Source organism: Cetorhinus maximus, chromosome 2, assembly GCF_964194155.1.
Source record: "Cetorhinus maximus chromosome 2, sCetMax3.hap1.1, whole genome shotgun sequence".
In the NCBI taxonomy this organism is placed as follows: Eukaryota; Metazoa; Chordata; class Chondrichthyes; order Lamniformes; family Cetorhinidae; genus Cetorhinus; species Cetorhinus maximus.
The window spans coordinates 181,945,316-181,966,617 of NC_135880.1; the positions used below are offsets into that span (position 1 = coordinate 181,945,316).

At 42.2% G+C, this 21,302-nt stretch overlaps 1 protein-coding gene across 4 annotated transcripts in view; it reads right to left on the reverse strand.

Annotated features, from left to right (window-relative positions):
- The window catches only part of LOC144668344 (MOB kinase activator 3B), a 154,444-nt gene that overhangs the window by 22,073 nt on the left and 111,069 nt on the right, over window positions 1–21,302 (reverse strand). For all 4 annotated transcript variants that reach the window (XM_078530255.1, XM_078530271.1, XM_078530264.1 and 1 more), the window contains exon 3: window positions 8,003–8,205. In XM_078530255.1, the coding sequence (XP_078386381.1) occupies window positions 8,003–8,205 (203 nt within the window). The remainder of the gene's footprint in view (window positions 1–8,002; window positions 8,206–21,302) is intronic.

Consider the following 21,302-nt stretch of genomic DNA (forward strand, 5'->3'; position numbering starts at 1 on the left):
AAATGCAGCAAGACCTGGACACTATCCAGGTTTGGGCTGATGTGTAACACGATGTTACTTGCTACTTAAGTGCCAGGCAATGACTACCTCCAACAGGAAAGAATCTAACCATCGCCCCTTGACATTCAATGGCATTACCATCACTGAATCCCCAGCCATCAACATCCTGGGGGTTACCATTGACCAGAAACTGAACTGCACTCACCATATAAATACTGTGGCTACAAAAGCAGGTCAGAGACTGGGAATTCTGTGGTGAGTAACTCACCTCCTGACTCCCCAAGCATTATTTGACAGCACCTTCCAAACCCACGACCTCTACCACAAAGAAGGTCAAGGGGAGCAGATATGTGGGAACACCACCACCTCCAAGCTCCCCCCTATCACACACTATCCTGATTTGGAAACATATCAACACTCTCTGTCGCTGGGTCAAAATCCTGGAACTCCCTCCCTAACAGCACTGTAGATGTACCTACACCACATGGACTGCAGCGGATCAAGGAGGCAGCTCACTACCACCTTCTCAAGGGTAATTAGGGATGGGCAATAAATGCTGGTCTAGCCAATGGTTAAAGAAGAAGACACATAAGATGACACTGTGACATCGGGCAGAATTTTACATTGGGTGTGTGGGCACGCACCCGACATGCTGGAATGTAAAATGACGGGTGATAATGCCGGGCGTGCGTCCTTATGTCATTGCGAAGTTGCGCGGTATTTCATTTGGTGGGCGTGTGCCAGAGTCGGCTGCGCACCCGCCGATAATTGAAAGGCCCATTAAGGCCACTAACCAGATAATTAACCTGAATTTTACGCTGCCCAGCGGGCAGACAAAAAAGCCAAACGGCCTTTACATTTTTTAGGAAGCCTCATGCACGAGTGGGATGAGGTTTCCTGAAGCTAATGCAAATTAAATTAAAAAGTTTCATTTGAACTTACAAACATGTCCCATCTCCATGTGACTCAGATACATGAGGGGATATGTTTCATTGGATTTTTCTGCTCCTCATTAATTTTTTTCAAAAAGCGCTTCAATCTCCCTGAGGCAGTTCTCCTTACGGGCGCATATGCAAACTGCGTGCTAGGCCCGGCTCTCCCTCCTCCCTCCTCCCCCCCCCCGGCTGCACAGGCAGCGCTACCGCTCGCGATCCAAGCAGGGTGGGCCTTAATTGGCCCACCAGTGTGAAATCGCGATGCGGAGCCGATCGTGGGCAGCAGTCAGCTCCGTGACTGACCCCGCTCGCTCCCACCAAGCCCCACCCCACCTCGACAAATGGAAAATCCTGGCCATGATTCATTTAGATACTCCAAACATTTGCAAATAAAGGGAAAAGGTTTGCCAAGCATGTTTCCTTGAAGGTAATAGGATTTAAATGCTGAAAAGCACACCTGGCAACGGAAGAGTTCATAAGAATAAAGAAAAAATGCAAATTGTTTCCGTTTTAAACTTTTCTTAAAACATGGAACAACCCATACTGTATGAAACTTGCTGCATCTCCAATTTAATGCATCCTGGGACAGATTATACTGGAGTGGAGCATATCACAACATGCCCCATTCTTTAGACATGTTTTTTTTTGCAATCTTCAGCTCAAAAGATTTCACCCTGTATCCAGCTGGCAGCAACAACTGATAACATGGGCAACAGGGACATCTGAGGGATCTCTGAATGACAGGAACAACAGTCCAATGCCTTAACCAATGCGATTTAAGGGTTGAGAAAGAGACGAGAATGACGGATAAATATTTGAAGGGAAAGAGAAGGAGGTGTGGGGCTAATTGGGTAGCTCTTCCAAAGCATCAGCACAAACACGATGGGCTGAATGGCCTCCTTCTGTGCTGTGGGATTCTATGAGAGAGAAATGGAACCTATCGGCATGCAATCGAGAAAGGAAATAAAGGAAGAGAGGTTGATTGATCTTCTTGGTTAGAAGGCGTCAGTTATTTTCACCCATGAAACTGACTGCTAGTAAAGTAAAAATCTGAGGAGTACTCAACTCTATTTATTATCTACTGGACATTATGTGCAAACCTTGGCTAAAAAGTAATTGCAACTTGGATATAGTAATTCATTCCTCCCAAGAATTCAATCAAATTGTACAATGGCTTAACTGGGATAGTCCAGCCCCATCGTGGAGATTCAGTGACCCAGCCGGCAGGACCAGATGGCTAGCAAATCCTGCCCAAAATCCGTGTGTTTCTTCTCAAGTATCCATCCTGTATTTAAGTTTAAGTTCCTCCATTCCCCTTTCAGCTCTGACTTCTTTCTGCCAAGACGGTGAACAAGCAACAAGTTCTGACGCCCATGGTCTATGTTCAGCTGCTTAAAGGGACAGGAGTACGGCTCTGGATAGCTTGTTTATTGGTTCCCCTCTCTCTTCCACGCTTGCTGGCACTTTTGGCAAGGACATAGCCACGTTTTCATATTATTACTGACAATCACAAATAACTAAAGACTGAGAATTCATGATTCAAAGTTTTAAGACCAAAGGCAGTTTTATTTATGATTTTCTTTTTTTGCGACGAATAACGAGTGGACAAGATTTTGGACAAGATTTTTAACTCACTCCAAATCCACTCACTTGCAGCAAGTTAAAATAGGGTTCATCATCCTCTTTATTATTGGTAATCCAGTAATTAAATGAAGCAGAGAGTCAATAGGAAGGTAGTGGTAGTGCCCAGGTTCAATTACATCAAGGCACAATTACTGATTTTATGACACAGGACCTGAAAGGACATAATAGCTCTCCAGCAGCAAGCTACCAGCTGGTAATTGAATCACATGCTGGAACATCATCATAAAATGACAAAGCAAAGCTCATGTTTTATAATCAATAGAACGATGAGATTGAATTATTGCCGCTTCACTCATTGCCAATTATTACCTACTTAAAACTTTATTTTAAATAGAATTAAATATGACGTAGTGGGAATTATGGAGTGTGCAGGGGGGAAAAATAAGCCATCATCAAGGTGCAAGTATAGAACATCACTTTTTTTTATTCATTTACGGGATGTGGGCTTCGCAGGCTGGGCCATCCCTAGTTGCCCTTGAGAAGGTGATGGTGAGCTGCCTTCTTGAACCACTGCAGTCCATGTGGTGTAGGTACACCCACAGTGCTGTTAGGAAGGGAGTTCCTGGATTTTGACCCAGCGACAGTGAAGGAACAGCGATATATTTCCAAGTCAGGATGGTGAGTGGCTTGGAGGGGAACTTCCAGCTGGTGGTGGTGTTCCCACGTGTCTGCTGTCCTTGTCCTTCTAGAGGGTAACGGTCATGGGTTTGGAAGGTGCTGCCTAAGGAGCCTGTGGTGAGTTTCAGCAGTGCATCTTGTAGATTGTACACACTGCTGCTACTGTGCATCGGTGGTGGAGGGAGTGAATGTTTGTGGAAGGGGAATGTTTGTGGAAGACAGTGGCGTAGTGGTATTGTCACTGGACTAATAATCCAGAGACCCAGGGTAATGCTCTGGGGATCCAGGCTTGAATCTCACCATGGCAGAATTTAATAAAAATCTGGGATTAAAAGTCTGATGATGATCATGAAACCTTGTCGATTGTCATAAAAACCCATCTGGTCTCTAATGTCCTTTAGGGAAGGAAATCTGCTGTCCTACCTGGTCTGGCCTACATGTGACTCAGAAATGGCTGAGCAAGCCACTCAGTTGTATCAACCCACTAAAAAGTCAATCACATATTTTATGGACTTTAGTTTTCCACCTGATAACAGACAAATAATAGGTTTCTCAGGGGAATTTACATAAAAAGAAATGATAGGATATAATTGGATTGGAAGCAGTTCAGTGAAGGTCCACTGGACTGATTCCTGAGGAAGGGCTGAATATAAGGAAAGGTTGAATAGGTCGGGCCTGCACCCATTGGAATTTAGAAGAGGTGGTCTTATTGAAATATGTGAGATCCCGAGGGGATTTGACAAGGTGGATGCTGAAAGGATGTTTGTTTCCTCTTATGGGAGAGACTAGAACTAGGGGACATGGGTTAAAATAAGAGGTTTCCCATTTAAGACTGAGATGAGAAGAATTAGTCCATGGAATTCTCTTCCCCAGAAAGCAGTAGAGGCTGGGTCACTGAATATACTCAAGGCTGAGTTAGACAGAATTCTGACTGACAAGAAAACAAGAAATTGTAGTATTTTTCTTTTGGTAATATCACTGTCATATTTCTTATGCACTGGAAGACAAGCTGCTGGGGGTTTTTAGATATGGTAACTGGAGTAAGAGACAGAGTGACTGCGGAAGTCTAAAACCAACAGTAAGAAGTGGTTTTGATATGTTAATGAAACAAGAGGAACTTCAATCAGAATTTTACATGAAGCCATAACAGGTGTAGTTTTGAATTGAGTTGTTTAATTCAAAGCGGGATATATGCAGGTTGTAAATGGTGTAAGTAAGTGAGGTAAAGATAAGGTAAGTATATATTTTTTAAAGCCTAAGAGCTGGAGTAAAGAAACGAGTTTAATCAATTCTGGGGAGAAAGCATTTCTGAAAAGACTGGTTGAAACAATAGAGAGATCAAAGGGAAGGAACACATTTAAGGAAATACTGAAGCCTATGTGAGGGGATATCTGTTTAGATCTCCCGGAAGACAGTAGGATGGCTGGTCAGAACTCCCTGAAGACAGTGTGAACAAGACCAGACCTGGAGAACCTGTTGCTGTCAGATTCAGAGGACACCCCGAGGAAAAAGGCACTGTGTGGTAAAAATTACTGGAATTCTATAGATTTTAAAATCTATAAGGATAGTTGCTGAACAGAAAAGAGCAAGGTTAGCTCTGAGGGCAAAAACAAAAAACTGCGGATGCTGGAAATCCAGCATCCTGGATGGTGTGGAGCTTCATGAGTGTTGTTGGAGCTGCACTCATCCAGGCAAGTGGAGGGTGTTTAATTATAATTGTGCCTTGTAAATGATGGAAAGGCTTTGGGGAGGTGAGCTACTTGACACAGAATTCCCAGCCTCTAACCTGCTCCTCTCTCCATAGTGTTAATGTAGTTAGTCCAGGCACTTCCTGGTTTCCTGGTCATCAGTAACCACCCCCTCCCCCACCCCAGGATATTGATGGTGGGGAATTCAGTGATTGTAATGACATGCTGAGGTGGTTAGAGTTTCTATTAACTATAACAATTAGGAGTTTGGGTTTATGCAGCAGGGTAAGAGTTAAATTAAATTCACAGTAGAGTAGGTTCTTGAAAGCAGTTTTGAAAAAAGGTTTACCATGCAGTAGTTAAACATGAGTTCTATCTCTATGTTTCCCTACATATGAAATCTCAATTGGGGCAATTGGAGAAGTGCCAAGTTAAACAGAGACAATCCAAATTCATCAAAAATTGAAATGACAGTCACATTACATACTAAAATACCTTCCAATTCAACCTGAATGTTCCTAGCAAGTCGCTACTAGCCATACAGTACTGGAAATAGGATCAGCATGGCACCTACACAAACCAGAGGAATATGTTGAAAGAACAGTGTTTCCATAGTTTAACCTCCCTCTCACTCTCATCACAAGTGTGGGCCCTTTCCTTCTTTACATTAAATTTAAGACAAGGTTGAGACACAGTGATAAAGCTTAAAAGGTTCTACCTGAAATATTAACCTATCTTTGTCTGTCAGAATCAGCTTCTTCAAGGTCAAATGAGTGGGGAAATCAGTCATTCGAAAGATGCACCATGTAGAGGGACCTCATTTGTCCTTACTGCATGATAAAGTACACACTGAAGCAATGATTGTGATGTACTGCTAGATGGAAAACCACCCAGTTTATATCAGAGTAATTGAGCATCATTTGTTTATTCGTTGTAATATTACTTAAGTGGGGGGATTCTCTCTGAATTTCACTGACTAATGTTCCCAAGAAAGCCATTGCATACATCCAGCAAATGTCTACTGTGTAACAGATGGATGAGACTGAGTCACAAGCTCATCTTGTGCTAGTAAGCTTGACAGAAATTGGCTGAAATCAGAGTGTAATCACATGCCTTAAAATAACCCTGCCTCATTTTGTTTAATAAATCAGAAGAAGCCAAACACTATCGTGTTTTCTTTTCAGAAACCCAGAAATTTTTGGTTTTATTTTTGCAGTATCTTATGTGAAGTTCTACACCTTATTGCACAGAACAAGGTCCTTTCATTCAACATTGTGGGGACCATTTGTGTTTTCATAAAAGTATAATGTACAGGGGGTGGGGGGAAGATTGGGACCACAATCACAGATAGAGAGTAAGTTTAACACATGGAGTTCAGTTGTTACCATCCATTAAGAATGTTTAACTCTAATGCAAACCTCCATTTTCATTGCTTAACAGTCAGGAGCACGAACAGGAACTCAAATTCTGCAGGTATTGAATTACCAATTTTAGCACTTTGGTTGCAAGAAGTTGACAAGTAGAGAGGCCTGTCACTGCCCCACAGGGTTGAATAGAGGCATCCAAAGTTCTTCCTGGATGTCTTTGGCTGTCTTAATTCACAAAAGTAACTGGGGTTAGATCGCAAATCAGCCATGGTCTCAGTGAATTGTGGAACAAACCCAAGGCATTAAATAACTCCCTCCTATTCCAATGAAAGTATCGCTGAGAATGAGGAATAGCAGCTGTATAGTGCTTTTAACGTAGAACGTTCTTGATTTTTAGAATAGACAGAACACCTAATCATAAATAACAAAAAATTCTAACAATCTCCTGTGGTGCCAGCCCTTCACTAGTACAGAAGCTGTTAAAATAACAACATTAAGAATAGGAAAACAATTCGCAAAGGCTTGAGGAAAATGAGTCCTGAGCACGAGAATAAGTGATTAGGTGAATGAAATACTTGCTCATACAGGTGGGTTTAAGGAGGATCTTAAAAGAAGAGAGGGAGGGTGAAGATTGGGAGGCTGGTCAGGAGAGTATTAGGATAGCCGAGTTTGGATAACAGAGTGGGTTTCAACAGCAGGAACTATACAATGTTAGAGGTAAAAAAGGGGAACTTACTGATGGAGTGAATATGGTGTCGGAAGCTCGGTTTGCGGCAAGCAGGATACCGAGAATCCGAATACTTTGACGCAAGATAAGGAAGCAAATGGAATTGGCAGTGAGGGTACTGAATTTTTGATTGTATAAAATTAGTTTATGGCTCATCCCGAACTAGATATCAGAAGAGCAGCCTCTCTTATATTTTTGTGAAGCACAGTGGGCCATTTCGTGCATTAGAAATTATATTGAATTATGTGACATTCCTGGATATTTTCCAATGTTGATTTAATTGATGAAATTACTGACTGCAGAAAACATTTTCTGCCCAGTTTAACACTGGATGGATAATTCAAACTGTCAGAAACTCCAGTGAAACACTAGAAAATTTACAAATACCAGAAATATTCTCAAAGTGTAAATGATCAGTCTTGGTTTACTGATTCTTACCTTTTTCCAGGTCTATATAGCTTATGATAAAGTGAATTAGATCGTTAGGTATGTGGAAATAAATTAACATGCATAAAAATTAGGACTTACCAACGTGAAACAAGGTCACAAACTCTTGAAACAAAAAGGACAGAATTGAAAAAACGAGAAAACGTGCATTTATATAGAGCCCTGTCACGTCCTCGGGATATTACAAAAAGCTTCACGGCTAGTTTTCACTCTGAGTTAGCCAAACCAATTTGTCTGCGGCAAGTCTGATAAATGACCATTTAATTTATATTTTGATTTCTAAAATTTGTGCTCATGGAATCTTACACTTTTGAATATATCCTGTTCTGAGTTAGCAGGCTGGAAGTATTTGCTTTTTTGTTTTCCTCCCCATCGCTTCCATTGGGATGAAATAGCTGCTCAAAGGTGTTGCAGGAAGCTGTTTTGAGAATGGTATCTCAGTCAGGAGTGGCTTAATGGTAGTAAACATAAGTGACTTGATCTACATATGCTTTCTTTTTAACCCTATTTGGAAATGAATTAATGGTTGCTGAAAGAATAGCGGATCATGTAAAAGATGCTTACAGCGGTACATACCAATGGTTCTAATTCCTTGCGGTCTACGAGGTTAAATTCTGTTACAAAGTAATAAAAGTGTTTATAACACGTATTAACGTGTGCCTCTGCTCCCATGGTTCCAAGCCGATCAAAGTGGTGAATGTAAACATGAACGAAGACTCGAAAGAGTCGACAGAGAATCTTCTTGCAAATCTGAAGAAAGTTCTTGGGAAAGGGAATTCCTGTGAAACAAAAATGGAAGAAAAAAGAAAAAAAGGGCATAATGAAACATTGACCTGTTGGGAGACTATTCACGGCAAATACAATGTACAGCTTCTTCCCAACTCCATCAGTTTAAACCCAGAGTATCCCCAGATACTGTACTTTAGTTTCAAAGGGGAGGCCATAGGTTTCTACATAGGAAGAAGGGGGCATTCCTGTTCCTTCTGGCTCACAAGGAAATTGATCATTTTTCCTGGCCCTGATCCTGACAGCTTGGGTTTGTTGGGGAAAGCCATCACTGGGAATTTAGGAAAATTAAACAGATTTCTTCACTTGTCTACGCCATGAGGAAATTATGTTCCTTTATGCTTCAAGTAAATCATGTACAGAAAGGTTCGCTCTGAACTAGAAATATGTGGCTTGGGGAGAAAAACAAGGCAAAACATTTTACAAAACTGACTAGTAAATGGCTTTTTGAATGAGGAAGAAACGAACAGTTCTCTTTCACAAGGACAGTATAAATGTTAGAGAGGACTCTGGTACTTAAAGGGGCAGCATTAATCATATCACAGGGTCTTTATAAACACCATGGCCAACGGCACAATAACTTGAGCAATCATCCACATTTTTGTAAAAGTTACTGTTGTCATGTGAAACCCACATAGTGATGGACGATGCTGCAACAGATAGCATTACTGGAATAGCTGTAGCACAAACTCTCCCAGTGTAGTTCCATAGGGAGAGACTGCTCTTCCAGAAACAGGGACCAATCAGAAACTTTCCCCCCAAGGGCAACAATGTGAATCAAGCAGTTCGAAATGCAAAACCCTGACACATGATAATTCTCTGGTGTTTCTGAGGTGCAGCAGCATCACCAAATTGTCCCAACACCAGGTGCTAAATAATGAAGCAAGTCAGAGCCTTTCAGCCACTCAACACAGGAGAAAGAAAAATCAATATTTGTAAACTGCCACTTATTGTAGTCTCCCAGGGTAACCTCCGGGGAGTAAAAGACTGCCACCAATCACACGCAGTATGCTTTCATGGGATTCTGATCACAGTCTGGTTCTCAGCAACCTGTTAGGCCACAGGAGTAATGCTTCACTGACAAGCCCATTTGCCTAATTTAAGATTTGGTGCATGACCGCTTGATGACCCCTGCTGCAAGCTCTGTTTCATTTTGTTAGTGGCAATATGTGTTGTATTTAGGGTCGATGCATGTTTGCCAGCATTAAGGACATTCATCAAAATTGTTAAGAACAAAGGGCAATGCTTCCTATTTAGATTTAATAGCTCTGTCTTATTCAACATACATTGTATGTACTGGTGGTTATTTTTTATGTAATCAATTGTGGACTGTCTCAAAAAACTGGGTTCTTCAATGATGAATTGGTAATTGTTCAGTGCAGATGTAATCACACACCATTTACAAGGTGAATAACCCCATCTAACATCGCACTTGCTGCCACCAAAACTAAAATCCTAACTTGAATAAAATGTACCCACTAAAGCAATTTGATTTAAAAATGGTGACAAGGGATTAACTCACAGGCTGGAATCTCACTGCAGAGTTCTGACAATGATTATAAACCATGTTACAATCTAGTTAGTACTGTTAGCAATGTTAGTATTTAAAAAGAAATCCATATACCTTGTTTAAACCAATAGAACTATGCCACAAGATTTCATTTTTATTTTAACAAAACAAACTTTAGTATATATAAAAGGTTTAAACAAAACAAGCACTATTAACTTAACAATATGGTTTATAACTATATTGTCTTACGCACGCAGATTTACTTCCTACTTTCCCCAAGGTTTCTCTTATAAGAGAATTACTTTTGTAGCGACCATCCATAAGTATGCCACAATCCTCAGGAAAATTTTCCTCAGCTCCAGCTATTCTCAGGGGTAAAACTTTCATTTACCCTCTCCTGACTGTGGAGGCCTCAGTTCCTCATTCTGGTTACTTTTCCAATACTTCCAAGCTAGTCTACTGGTTACTTTCTTTTGCAGTAAGACACGTGGGGCCCGTAGCTTCAGCCAGCAGCTTCAAACTAGACATTCTTCCAGCTTCGGTTCCCTCACAAGGTTCAAACTGAGATTAAGCCTCACCCGCCTTCCAAGCAGTCAATAATGATTGTCATTTATTTTGGCTAGCTTCTCTCAGTGAGCTGCAAACCACATGAGGTCCAAACTGCAACTAAAAAAAACCTCTCACAGCAAACACCCAGATAACCTGAAACCATAAAGTCTTCCGAAGCTCCATCCGTCTCCATGACAACATAACCTGCTCTGGCCTATCCTCAAACTGATCTTTAAGCCAATTTCCCTCATTTACAATTTCTCCAGCTAAGTAAGCCCACCTGTTGTTTTATGGCTCCCTCTCTTCTATTCTGACTCTATTAGACAAACATGGGTAATCTTCTGAAAGGCCATTTATTTTGGTGCTTTGGCAATCACTAGAGTCCAGCATTTTAATTACCTTACCTTTACAACAATAATCTTCCCAGAACTAAACATTACCTCTAAAATATTAACACGAACCATGATTAGATATTTGCAACAACCATTTAGTCTTCTCTATTTTCTATCTCCCACACATGTGCTCTCACTGTTTCCCCTCCCTCCCAGAACCATGATAGAATAGGGTTCCTCTTTTTTTCACCTCCCAGTCCATTAGCCTTTGCATTCAATGAATCATCCTCTTCCATTTCCACCACCACCAAAAACATACTTCCCTCTCATTTCAACATTCCAAAGGGACCATTCCTGCCATGACACATAGTCCACTCTTCAATCACTACCAACAGGCACTCCCCTTCCCATGGCACCTTCCTGTGCAAGCACAGGAGATGTAACACCTGCCTTTTACCTCCTCCCTTCTCACCATCCTCAGTCCCAAACACTCCTTCCAGATAAAATGACAATTTATTTGTACTTCTTTCAATTTATTATACTGCATTTGCTGCTCACAAGGCAGTCTCACAGCAAACCCAAATCAGCCCACAGCATGACCCTGAGTTTGCAGTTGCCTGTCATTTTAATTCTCGGCTCCATTCTCACTCTGACTTCTCTGTCCTCAGCCCCCGCCATGGTTCTAATGAAGGTCAACAGAATCTCAAGGAACAGCACATCATCTTTTGATTAGGCATTTTACAGGCTTCTGCGCTCAACACTGAGTTCAACAATTTCAGATCAGGGCCACTGCCTCCATATTTTGGGCAACAGCTATTGGTGATGATTCTGCTGTTCCCATTTACATCTCCTCTGGACACATGTTTGATTTCTTCACTTGTCCCATTACCATCTCCTTTTGCCTCTCACCATCATCCCTTTTGTCATTTAATCTCTCTTACATTCCACCCTGTCACAGGCCTTCCCATTTGTTCTTCCTCCTCCTCCTCCTTTCCCCCACCCCCACCCCTTTCCCTGCCTCTACACTTGCTTAAAGCCTGTTACATACCTTCCAGTTCTGGTATTCATTAAACTGAAACATTAACTCTGTTTCTCTCTCCACAGATGCTGCCAGAGGTGCTGAGTATTTTCAGCATTTATATTTTAGGATTTTTGTTGCTTTTTTGGGTGTTATTTCAACTTCTTGTTTAAATCACTGCATTGTAATTATTTTTGTGAAATGAAGTAGAGTATTAAGAAATTAGCAGGAAAAGTGTCTCTCCCATGATGAATATTTAATGCTCACTACACAACCCATCCAAAAGGAGCATCTCTGCAGAAGTATTCCAGATACTTGTGGGGGAGATGGTGGTACAGTGTTAATGTCACTGGACTAGTAATCCAGAGGCCCAGGCTAATTATCTGGGTGTGTGGGTTTAAATCCCACCAATTTAAATTAAATTGATAAATCATAAATCTGGAATTGAAAGCTTGTCTCAGTAATGGTGACTATGAAACTATCATCATTCATCATAAAAACCCATCTAGTTCTCCAGAAATCGTGTTGGGCTCTTAACTGCCCTCTGAAATGACCTAACAAGCCACTCAGTTCAAGGGCAATTAGGGATGGGCAACAAATGCTGCTAGCAACGCCCACATTGCATAAAGGAATAAATAAAGCAAAAACATGATGAGGATTTGTCACCAATAATTTGTGCAGTTGTTCCTTATTCCAACAAAACAAAACCTAAAACTAACCAACACTCATCGTCCTGTACGCATTAATACTACACAGTTCTCACATCAGCAGATTATGCTACAACATCTTAAAATATAAAATAATATTTAACTTATTGTGCTAAAAGCTCATGGGGAGAATAGAAATCTACCACGCTATTAGTGGAGTTCCCTCAAAAACAGCCAACTACAATCCTGTGAGATCTATACCAGAAAATAATTTCTATTAATGTACAACTTGAGGCCAATTATAATTCTTATTTCTTTCACAATTTTTCTTTCACTTAGCCTAACTCCAAACACAAACTGTTAAAAATAATGAATATTGATTCTATATACAAGTGCACCTGAAGCATTCATTTCCCCCTCCATCACTTTTTATCTGCCCATTAAAGTCAGCTTGCACGTTGGGAAACCCACTAAGTTTAGAGAAAAAGATTAGAAAATATTCAGCATTTTTCTGGGAACTATGACATTTTCAATAGTTTTTACCATTTTTCATGCTTAGCAAATTCAGCATTTTAAAAGAAATTGTTTTTCCACAGACCACAGGATAGGAAATAAGTGCATATTTTACACAATGAAAAGAGCTTTCAGCACTGCAAAGGTTCATCCTACTCTTCTGATTTTTCTACACACCACAGCTCGATTTGAGCTCACACATGCTATCGCAAACCAGTTCTTTTCTTGTCTGGTAAATATTTGCAATTGGGCCAATTTATGAAAACATTCACATAGTTTGAAGCCACAAACTGTGAGTTCATACCTCCATTTTCTCCTCCCAATATTGAGGCATATTTCCCTGTGTGTAGAAGCACAAGTAGGTTTGGAATTAGGGATCCAACACCAGCAAAAGAGAGCTAATTGAATCTTTGCCTGTCCGTACAGCTCAAGGTAGTTTAAACATCCTCATCTTAAAATGAGTTCACGGACATTAGCAAGAAGAACGAAAAAAAATGTGTGGACCGTGAGCCAATTGTGAGATAGTCAACAGGTTGGAGGGTGCAGTGCTAAGGAAGAAAAAATGAAAGAAAAGTTAAAAATATGGGCTGGATTAAGTGCTGGTAATGGGGGTGCTGTCAGCAGGTCTGAAAGTGGGAGCAACCCCGCTTCAGCAGTCACCGGGGCCATATCTTGTGAAGTGGCTGCCATTGGGGTTGCCATCCTATTAAGACAGGCTGCCAGCCTCCAAGACCTGTTGACCAATCAGAGAGCCAGCAGCTCAGCAACGCTACTGGGAGTGGTGGCCACTGCTGGAGTTGCACCTGGAGCGGGGCACACATTGATGGCTGTGTGCCTTCACAGCCAGGTGTGTGGGATCGGGGTCACCAAGCCCAGGCAAGGTGGGGGAGGGGGTAAGTATGGAAAGATGGTGTGTTACCATGAGGGTGGCCATTGCTGTTAGGGGACCCCTCCATGGGCCAAAGAGTGCTTGAACAGGAGGGTACCCCTCAGGAGCCCAATGGAAGACCACCAAGGTTTATCTGGTGGGCTCCTCATGTGACAGGGGGCCCATCCCCACCACTGACTAAATGCCAGTGGAGGGGCGAAGAGGCCCTTAGTTAGGCATTTAATTAGCAAATTGGGCTCTGGGTGGGAACACCGTCCGCCATCTTCTCCACCACTGGCAAAATGGCATGGCAACGGGAAGATGATGGGCACTCCACCTCCTGCCTTCCCTCACTATTTTATGGTCCACCCACCTCCCAGCAGCTCATGACGTATGGTTCAAAATCAACAAGATTGCTGTGACAAAGTTGTGCCTTGCTGTAGGTGGGCACTAACTGGACCAGCTAAGCAACCTAAGTCCCTTCAGCAGAAGGAATGAATTGAGGATTAGCGTTTGCTTCCAGATTGGACTGTCAGTTTTTTGCGATCTGATTTATACTGGCACTAATGGAAATTTTCAGCTGAGCCAGGAGAGCCAGCATGGATTGGTAAAGGGTATGTCATGTCTGATCATCCTGGAGTTTTTTTGAAGCAGTGACTAAAATAGTAGCTTGTGTGTCATATATATATAATATATATGTGGACTTCCAGAAGACATTCGATAAAGACCCCCCATAACAGACTGATAACTAGAGTTGAAGCTCATGGAATTGAAGGCAAATTAATAATTCCTGGATAGGAAATTGTCTGAGCAGCAGGAGGCAGAGATTGGGGTAATAGGCAGGTACTCTAATGACAGAATGTAACCATTGGTCTCCTGCAAAAATCTGTGTTGGCCCTCAGCTATTCGCTGTATTTATTAATTACTTAGATGATGGGACAGAAAGCCAGATATCCTAATTTAGGAAGTTAGGCAGCATTTTAAATTTTCTATTTAAATTGGAATCAAACCATGGTGACATTTAAGATCAACTCACTTCATTGGTAAAGACTGTTCACCGTTATGAATCAACTGGAAAATTGATAGAAAAGCAGCCCACATCTTGGGACAGGGATAGGGGTTGAGGGTCGCATTGGCGAGCAGTAGGATGTGGAGCGTGGGGTGTGCAGTTCGGGCAGTGAGGTGTGGTCAATGAGGTGTGACTGGCAATAGTTCGATCTCTGTTGAGTGATGATACATTATCGCTGAAAGCATCGAGATGGCTTTAAACCAACTATTCTGGCAAACCTGAAGGAAGAATCTGACAGCTGAACACACCTCTGAAGATTGTGCAGGGAGGTATAAAAGAAGATTAGATAATTAAAGTGATAAACTTCATGAATTGAGTGGATTTTTGTGCAGAATGTGCACCACTGTGAATGTCCTTAACATCTCCCATAATGAGTATTTGTGTGGAAGTGATCAAATATGCAATGTATGTGCCTAAACATTCACGGGCACATTCCGAGTACTGGCACAACACTAGCCTGTTCTTCCACGTAAAGGACCTTGAAGTGATTCTATCCACCAATTACCTGAAGGATTACTCCACAATTCAGTTCATCAGTAAGGCAAAAAATTATTTTTAAAATTGAATCTTAAAACAATGAAGTTAAAACTGTTAAAAACTCTTGCTATCATGCTTCTCTCACACTATGTACGACTTACCCTGGACAGCGATCAGTCCATTAAACCTTTGCCAATGTTTTCTGTAGCCACACATTAAGGATGTGTAAGGATGATCTATGTGGTCTTTCTCCTCTCTCTGTGGGTGAGCGCTGAATATTCATTTATTTATCCCTGGCAACATGGCCAGTTTGTTGGGTGGGTAACCATCACCATAAACTTGTTACCTCACTACTCCATGCCACAATATGTTAGAAACATCAGTGAGACAGGCCAGCAGTCCATTCAAAGTTTTACCATCTATTATATATTGGTGTTCTAAAGTCCGGCTCACTTACTATAATTCTGCTCTAACAGGAGATTATGCCACACCGCACAGACCCGATGGGTTGAAGCTGATTAAAAGGTACAGTAATTTCTCCCCAGGACCTCTCTTGCATAGCTGAGGGAATCACTTCCTATTGGAAACCAGGATTGCGTGAATTCATCAGCTTTTGGTCTACTTTAAATGAACAAAAACAGTTGCACAATGTTCCGAAGTGCTATGATGTGGCTGGCTCATTGTTTACTGCAGAAAATAAAACAGCTCTCTTGCTTCCTTCTGAACAAGTAATTGCAAGAATTGAGTTCAAAGGTTACCTCACAAATCTCTAACCAGAAACCACCCCTTTCTATCCAGTCATCCACTTTCATTTCTCAATCCAGACCTCCTTAACATTAAAACACTGCACTCGTAGCCTAGGAGTGAAGAGTGAGCAGCCTAGGAATCAATTTCAGATCACTCAGTGTGGTGACTGATCTCTACTTGATACTAAATGTTTTCACATCTAGCAGTCTTCCAGCCTTAAGCACATCAGAACCTAAACAGTTGTAGATGAAGGCAGTCATATAAACCAGCTGTACGACACAGCTACACTCACTGCCTACTAGGGTGGTGGTAGTGGAGATGATCAATGATTTCAAAAGGAAATTGGATGGGATCCTGAGAGGAATAAACCTGCAGGAATACAGGATAAAGCCGGGGAATGGAGCTGACTGGATTGCTCTATAAAGAGCCAGCATGGACTCGATGGACCAAATGGCTTTCTGCTGTGCTGCTATATCTCAATGGGTGGAATTTTCTGTGCCCACTGGCGTTGAGCCTGTTCGGCAGCGTGAGAGGACAATATGGCGAGAAGGCCAAAAGTCGGTTTCACGATGTCATGAAACCGGTTTGCAATTGCTCGCTCAGCCCGTCGATGGTGGGACACGCTCCCCTCCATTGGACGTCAGGAACCTCATTGTAATGCATCTGCATCTCATTATAAGGCCAGCCCATTGGACTCATCCCCCCACGATCATCCGAGCATGGTGACATGCACAGCATATATAAGGCGTGTACCTGGTGAGCTGCACTTCACTCGGGACTTACAGGTGTGTTTGCCTACCTTGCTTCAGTCAGCTCTCGCAGTCATCAGTGCCAGGCAGCACCACATCAATTTTAGGGGGCTCATGGGCAAGTCTCTACCTACCAGACCAGCCATAAGGTGGGGGTGACTTTTCAACAGCTGCAGGGCTAGAGCTTGCTTGGGGAAGGGGGAGAAGTGGCCTCAGGCAAGGGAAGAGGCTGCAGGACGAGGGCTGTACTGGGGAAGGAGGGTATCCCAGGGTGTGTGTGGGGGCACATGTTGATCTGTGCAAGTGGCCTCAACAGCGTGAGGGCTGAGGAAATGAGGCCAGATGGAGATGTGAGGATATGTGTGTGAGAGTGAATGGTGATGTCCCTTGAGCTGGCAGTGAGTGAGATGCCAGGGAATGTGTGATGGGCTTGTGAGTGTGTGAGTTAGAGTGATGAGATGGTTGCCTTACCCTAGCGGCATGGATGAGATCATTCATCCTCTATCTGCATTGGATGGTCAACCTCTTCTGTACAGCATTGGCACTGATCACCACTGCCATCACCTCCCAAACTAGAGTGGTGAGATTGCTGGACCTCCTGGAGCCAGAGCAGGAGTAGAGGACATCATGGCGGGTCTCCAAGGCATCCGAAAGACGCTCGAGGGATGCGTCCCTAAACCTGGGGCTGCAGTCTTCCTGCCTTTCGAGGCCATGTCATCTTTGCAGCAGTCCTGGGCTAGAAACACTGAGAGGTGTGCTCGTGGCTGCACTTTAGATATGGCTCCTGGCGTGATGAAGCAATAAGGTGATGGCATGGCGGGCAAATCGGAGTCCGTCTGCCACTGAAACAGCCTGTTTCCTAGGAATTGATAATTAATGCAGTGGGATTGGGACGATACAGCGTGAGAATCTGCCATTGTGGCCGGCGGCTACAACATTGTTTTTCCTGCTTGTTAGTGACTGAGTGTAAATCTGGGACAATTCTGCCCCATGACCTGATAATTCTAGGTTACGCCAATGTCAACAAGGGGTCATCATTTTAAAATCAGTCAGCTGAACTGGGAATGAAATCAGGAACCAATTTCTCACATGAAGGTTAGTGGAAATCTGAATCTCTCTCTCGCTCCAAAAGGCTCTGGATGCTGTGTTAATTGCAATATGTAAAATGAAGGTCAACAGATTTTTGATTGGCAAACACATCAAGGGTAAGGAGAAAATTCAAGTAAATGGAATTGAAGAACAGGTTAGCCACGTTCCAACTGAACGTCAGAAGAGACTTGACAGACTGAATGGCCTCCTCCTGTGCCTATGATTTCAGAATTCTCTTCATACAGGATAGAGACTGTGATGTTCTTCTTGTTAATTCTTGTTGTGTTATAACTCGCAATGGCTGCTGCATCTATCAGGGACATCGGGATAAAAACTCAGCTGTACTCTTCCCTTCTGCTGGTGCTGTGCCCAAATTTCCACATCTGACTCTTCCTTCATACAATGAACAGTTCCTAATGTGAGCTGAGTCCTTTCTTGGTTTTATCCCATTCTGCACGTTTATTTAGATTGGTTGATAAAAGGGCTAACAGTCTTTAATGAGCAATCTTCCTTCCACTGGTTTTTCTTTAACCCTGGGAATAAACCCCAGAATACCAATGAAAAGAGAAGTAGGCAGATGTTCCTCATTGTGTTGGTTTTACAAAAATGTAGGGTGATTAAGAGGAGGTGACAGAGGCAACGACGTTAGAAGTTACCACTTCTCCCAGTTTTGTTCACCTGTTTGCTTACATTACATCTACAATTTTGGGATTGTGCATAATGAGGTGGACAGATTCATACTCATAGCTACTTTCCAATTAACATGAACATATGGTGGAACTCAACCTAATAGTTTTTTAATATTTATTCTTTTCATGGGATGTGGGTGTCACTGGCAGGAGCAACATTTGTTGCCCATCCCTAATTGCCCTTGAACTGAATGGCTTACTCGGCCATTTCAGAGGGTAGTTAAGAGTCAACCACGTTGCTGAGTCTGCAATCACATGTAGGCCGGACCAGTAAGGATGGCAGATTTCCTTCCCTAAAAGGCACCAGAAGGGATTTTTACGATGATAGTTTCATGGTCACCATTACTGAAACTAGCTTTTAATTCCAGATTTTACTAATTGAATTTTAAATTCCACCAGCTGCCGTGTTGGGATTTGAACCCATGTCCCCACAGCAGGAGCCTGGGCCTCTGGGTTACTAGTCCGGTGACTTTACCACTACACCACCGTCACACTAAAATGAAGCTTTCTTGAACTGGAAATAAAGATTTCCATTTATTCTCATTTCTTCTCCTGTTTGCTTTGACTGTTAAAGCCAATTGACTGTACATGGTGCAGAATACAGAGAATAACAGATGTGTGGGAGTGATCAGATGGCAGTGTTATGATCAAAGGGGCTCAGAGGATTTACAAGTCATGAGAGTAAAACAAGTTATTTACATTTAAACTTGAGATCTGAATGCAGACTTGAAATCATTCTGGGATTTATTTTAGGAGTTCTGCAAACTTCATAGATTTTTTTTAAGCTCTAAATCAATGTATTTCTTGAAATTTAGCTCTCAATTTAGGAAAGTAATAAACCTTTCTACCACTGATACAGGATGACACACAGGCAGAATGCTTAATGACGAAGAAATTGGTGCTGCAAATTTGCCAAGTAATGATTTGCAGCTGGTTGCTGAGAACCATAACCAATGTGTAACAAGGCATGTGTTTTATTTTACAAACAATGCAATCTTGTGACTGTTATCTTTGCTCTGCAACATTAAAACATTATCTAAAAACCTCACTTATTTTCCTTTTCTGCAAAGGTGCAAGAAAATGCAGCACTCGATCTGTTCAAACGTCTTTTGAGAATGACTTTTTACACTAATTAGCAGAGCTTGGGATTCAGTTAAATACCAGTCTCAGGCTCCTACTAAATGATATAAATTGAACAAAGGTAATGGTGTGTGCACAGGATCAAAAGAGAGAAAAAACATGAAATAGCTATTTAGTGAAGTTCATTTTATATTACTGAAAACATTTGCGTTCAGCTTTAATCTGTCTTTAACCGGCTGGTCTGCAGCCTTGTGTGCCTCATTAATCCTTTCAACTGTTTTTCACAGCCAGTAATCATACAGTGCAGACTGTAAATAGCTAATCTCACAGGGCCTCAGTAAACATTTAAAATATCACTTGAGGGCACGGCAGTTACATAGTTCCCATTTCAATCACTCTGCTTCATACAATAGAAGGTACTTCCTTGTGCCCTCAATGTTCTGGAATCATCACCTTTCCCTCAGTCTCACTCGTTCGAGTGGGTTGGGTGCGCACCCACCCACTGAGGTGAAAATTCTGCCCACTTACAGGGAACACCCTGTAAGTCACAAATTGGGAAAACTGTAATGTATTAGAAAGAAAACCTTTAGCACATTCACGTTTGTACTTATAAAGGATTTGTACCTTGGGGCCTCTTCCATTCAGATTACATGACAGCAAGTTCTGTGTGTTGGATCCCCCAGTTACATTGCTAAAATCCACCACTTGTTGCAGATGGACTAGTGGGGTGGGGTGGGGAGCAGTGGGTGGAGGGGAGAGGAAGGTTTACACCCTCCGTGTGCCAATTCTCTGCTACCTTCAAATTGCAAAAAATGCAAATTTTGGATGGAGGTGGGAAATGGAAACAGCTCTGGGGTCTCCTTTTCCCTCCTGGTTGTGCACTAACCAGAGACTGGAAAAACATGAGAAAAAACTTTTTCACACAACAAGTGGTTTGGGTCTGGAATGCGCTGCCTGGAAGTGTGGTGGAGGCAGGTTCAATCGAAGCATTCAGAAGGGCATTAGATGATTATTTGAATAGAAACATTGTGCAAGGGTACGGGGAAAAGGCAGGGCAATGGCACTAGGTCATAATGCTCATTTGGAGAGCTGGTGCAGACTTGATGGGCCGAATGGCCTTCTTCTGTGCCGTTAAAATTCTGTGATTCTGTGAAAATGTTTTCAGGGCAGCAAAATTATTTTTACACAATTCGGTAATCCTGAGAAATTTGTTGAGCTTCCTGTGTCTTGAAGTCCAAACAGTTAATTCTCCAGATGATAATAGGATTTCTGTTGGAGATCTTATGATCCAATTTAACCCTTCTGTTAGCTTGTTTTTCCTCTCTACATGTCAGCTAGGAGGATTTACTCTATGCAGAAATGATGTCAGTCTACCACAGAGGCCAACTTGGTTCTCTTGTTGGCTCAGTAAGTTCATACTGTGAGTAATGACAGATGCAGACCCTGAAAAGTGCCTAGATCAGAAAACTGTCACAGCCCCATCACTTGAAATCTTCAAGATCCATCTTTAGATTATTTCCATTTAGACGTTTTCGTTATCAGGGTTGCCATCTCAGCGGGTCATGCCTGGTTTAGCTAGCACTACCCATTACAAATATTAGTCTGTGACGTCGTCACAACTAATGCAGAAACAGAAATCTAATTTGTCATAAGTTCGCCAACGTCAGACACACTGGCAGCAGGAATGCAATTTGCCCCAGCCCTTTGGGTTAGAAAGGATAAAACTGATCATCATTCCAACCCTTGATTTCCA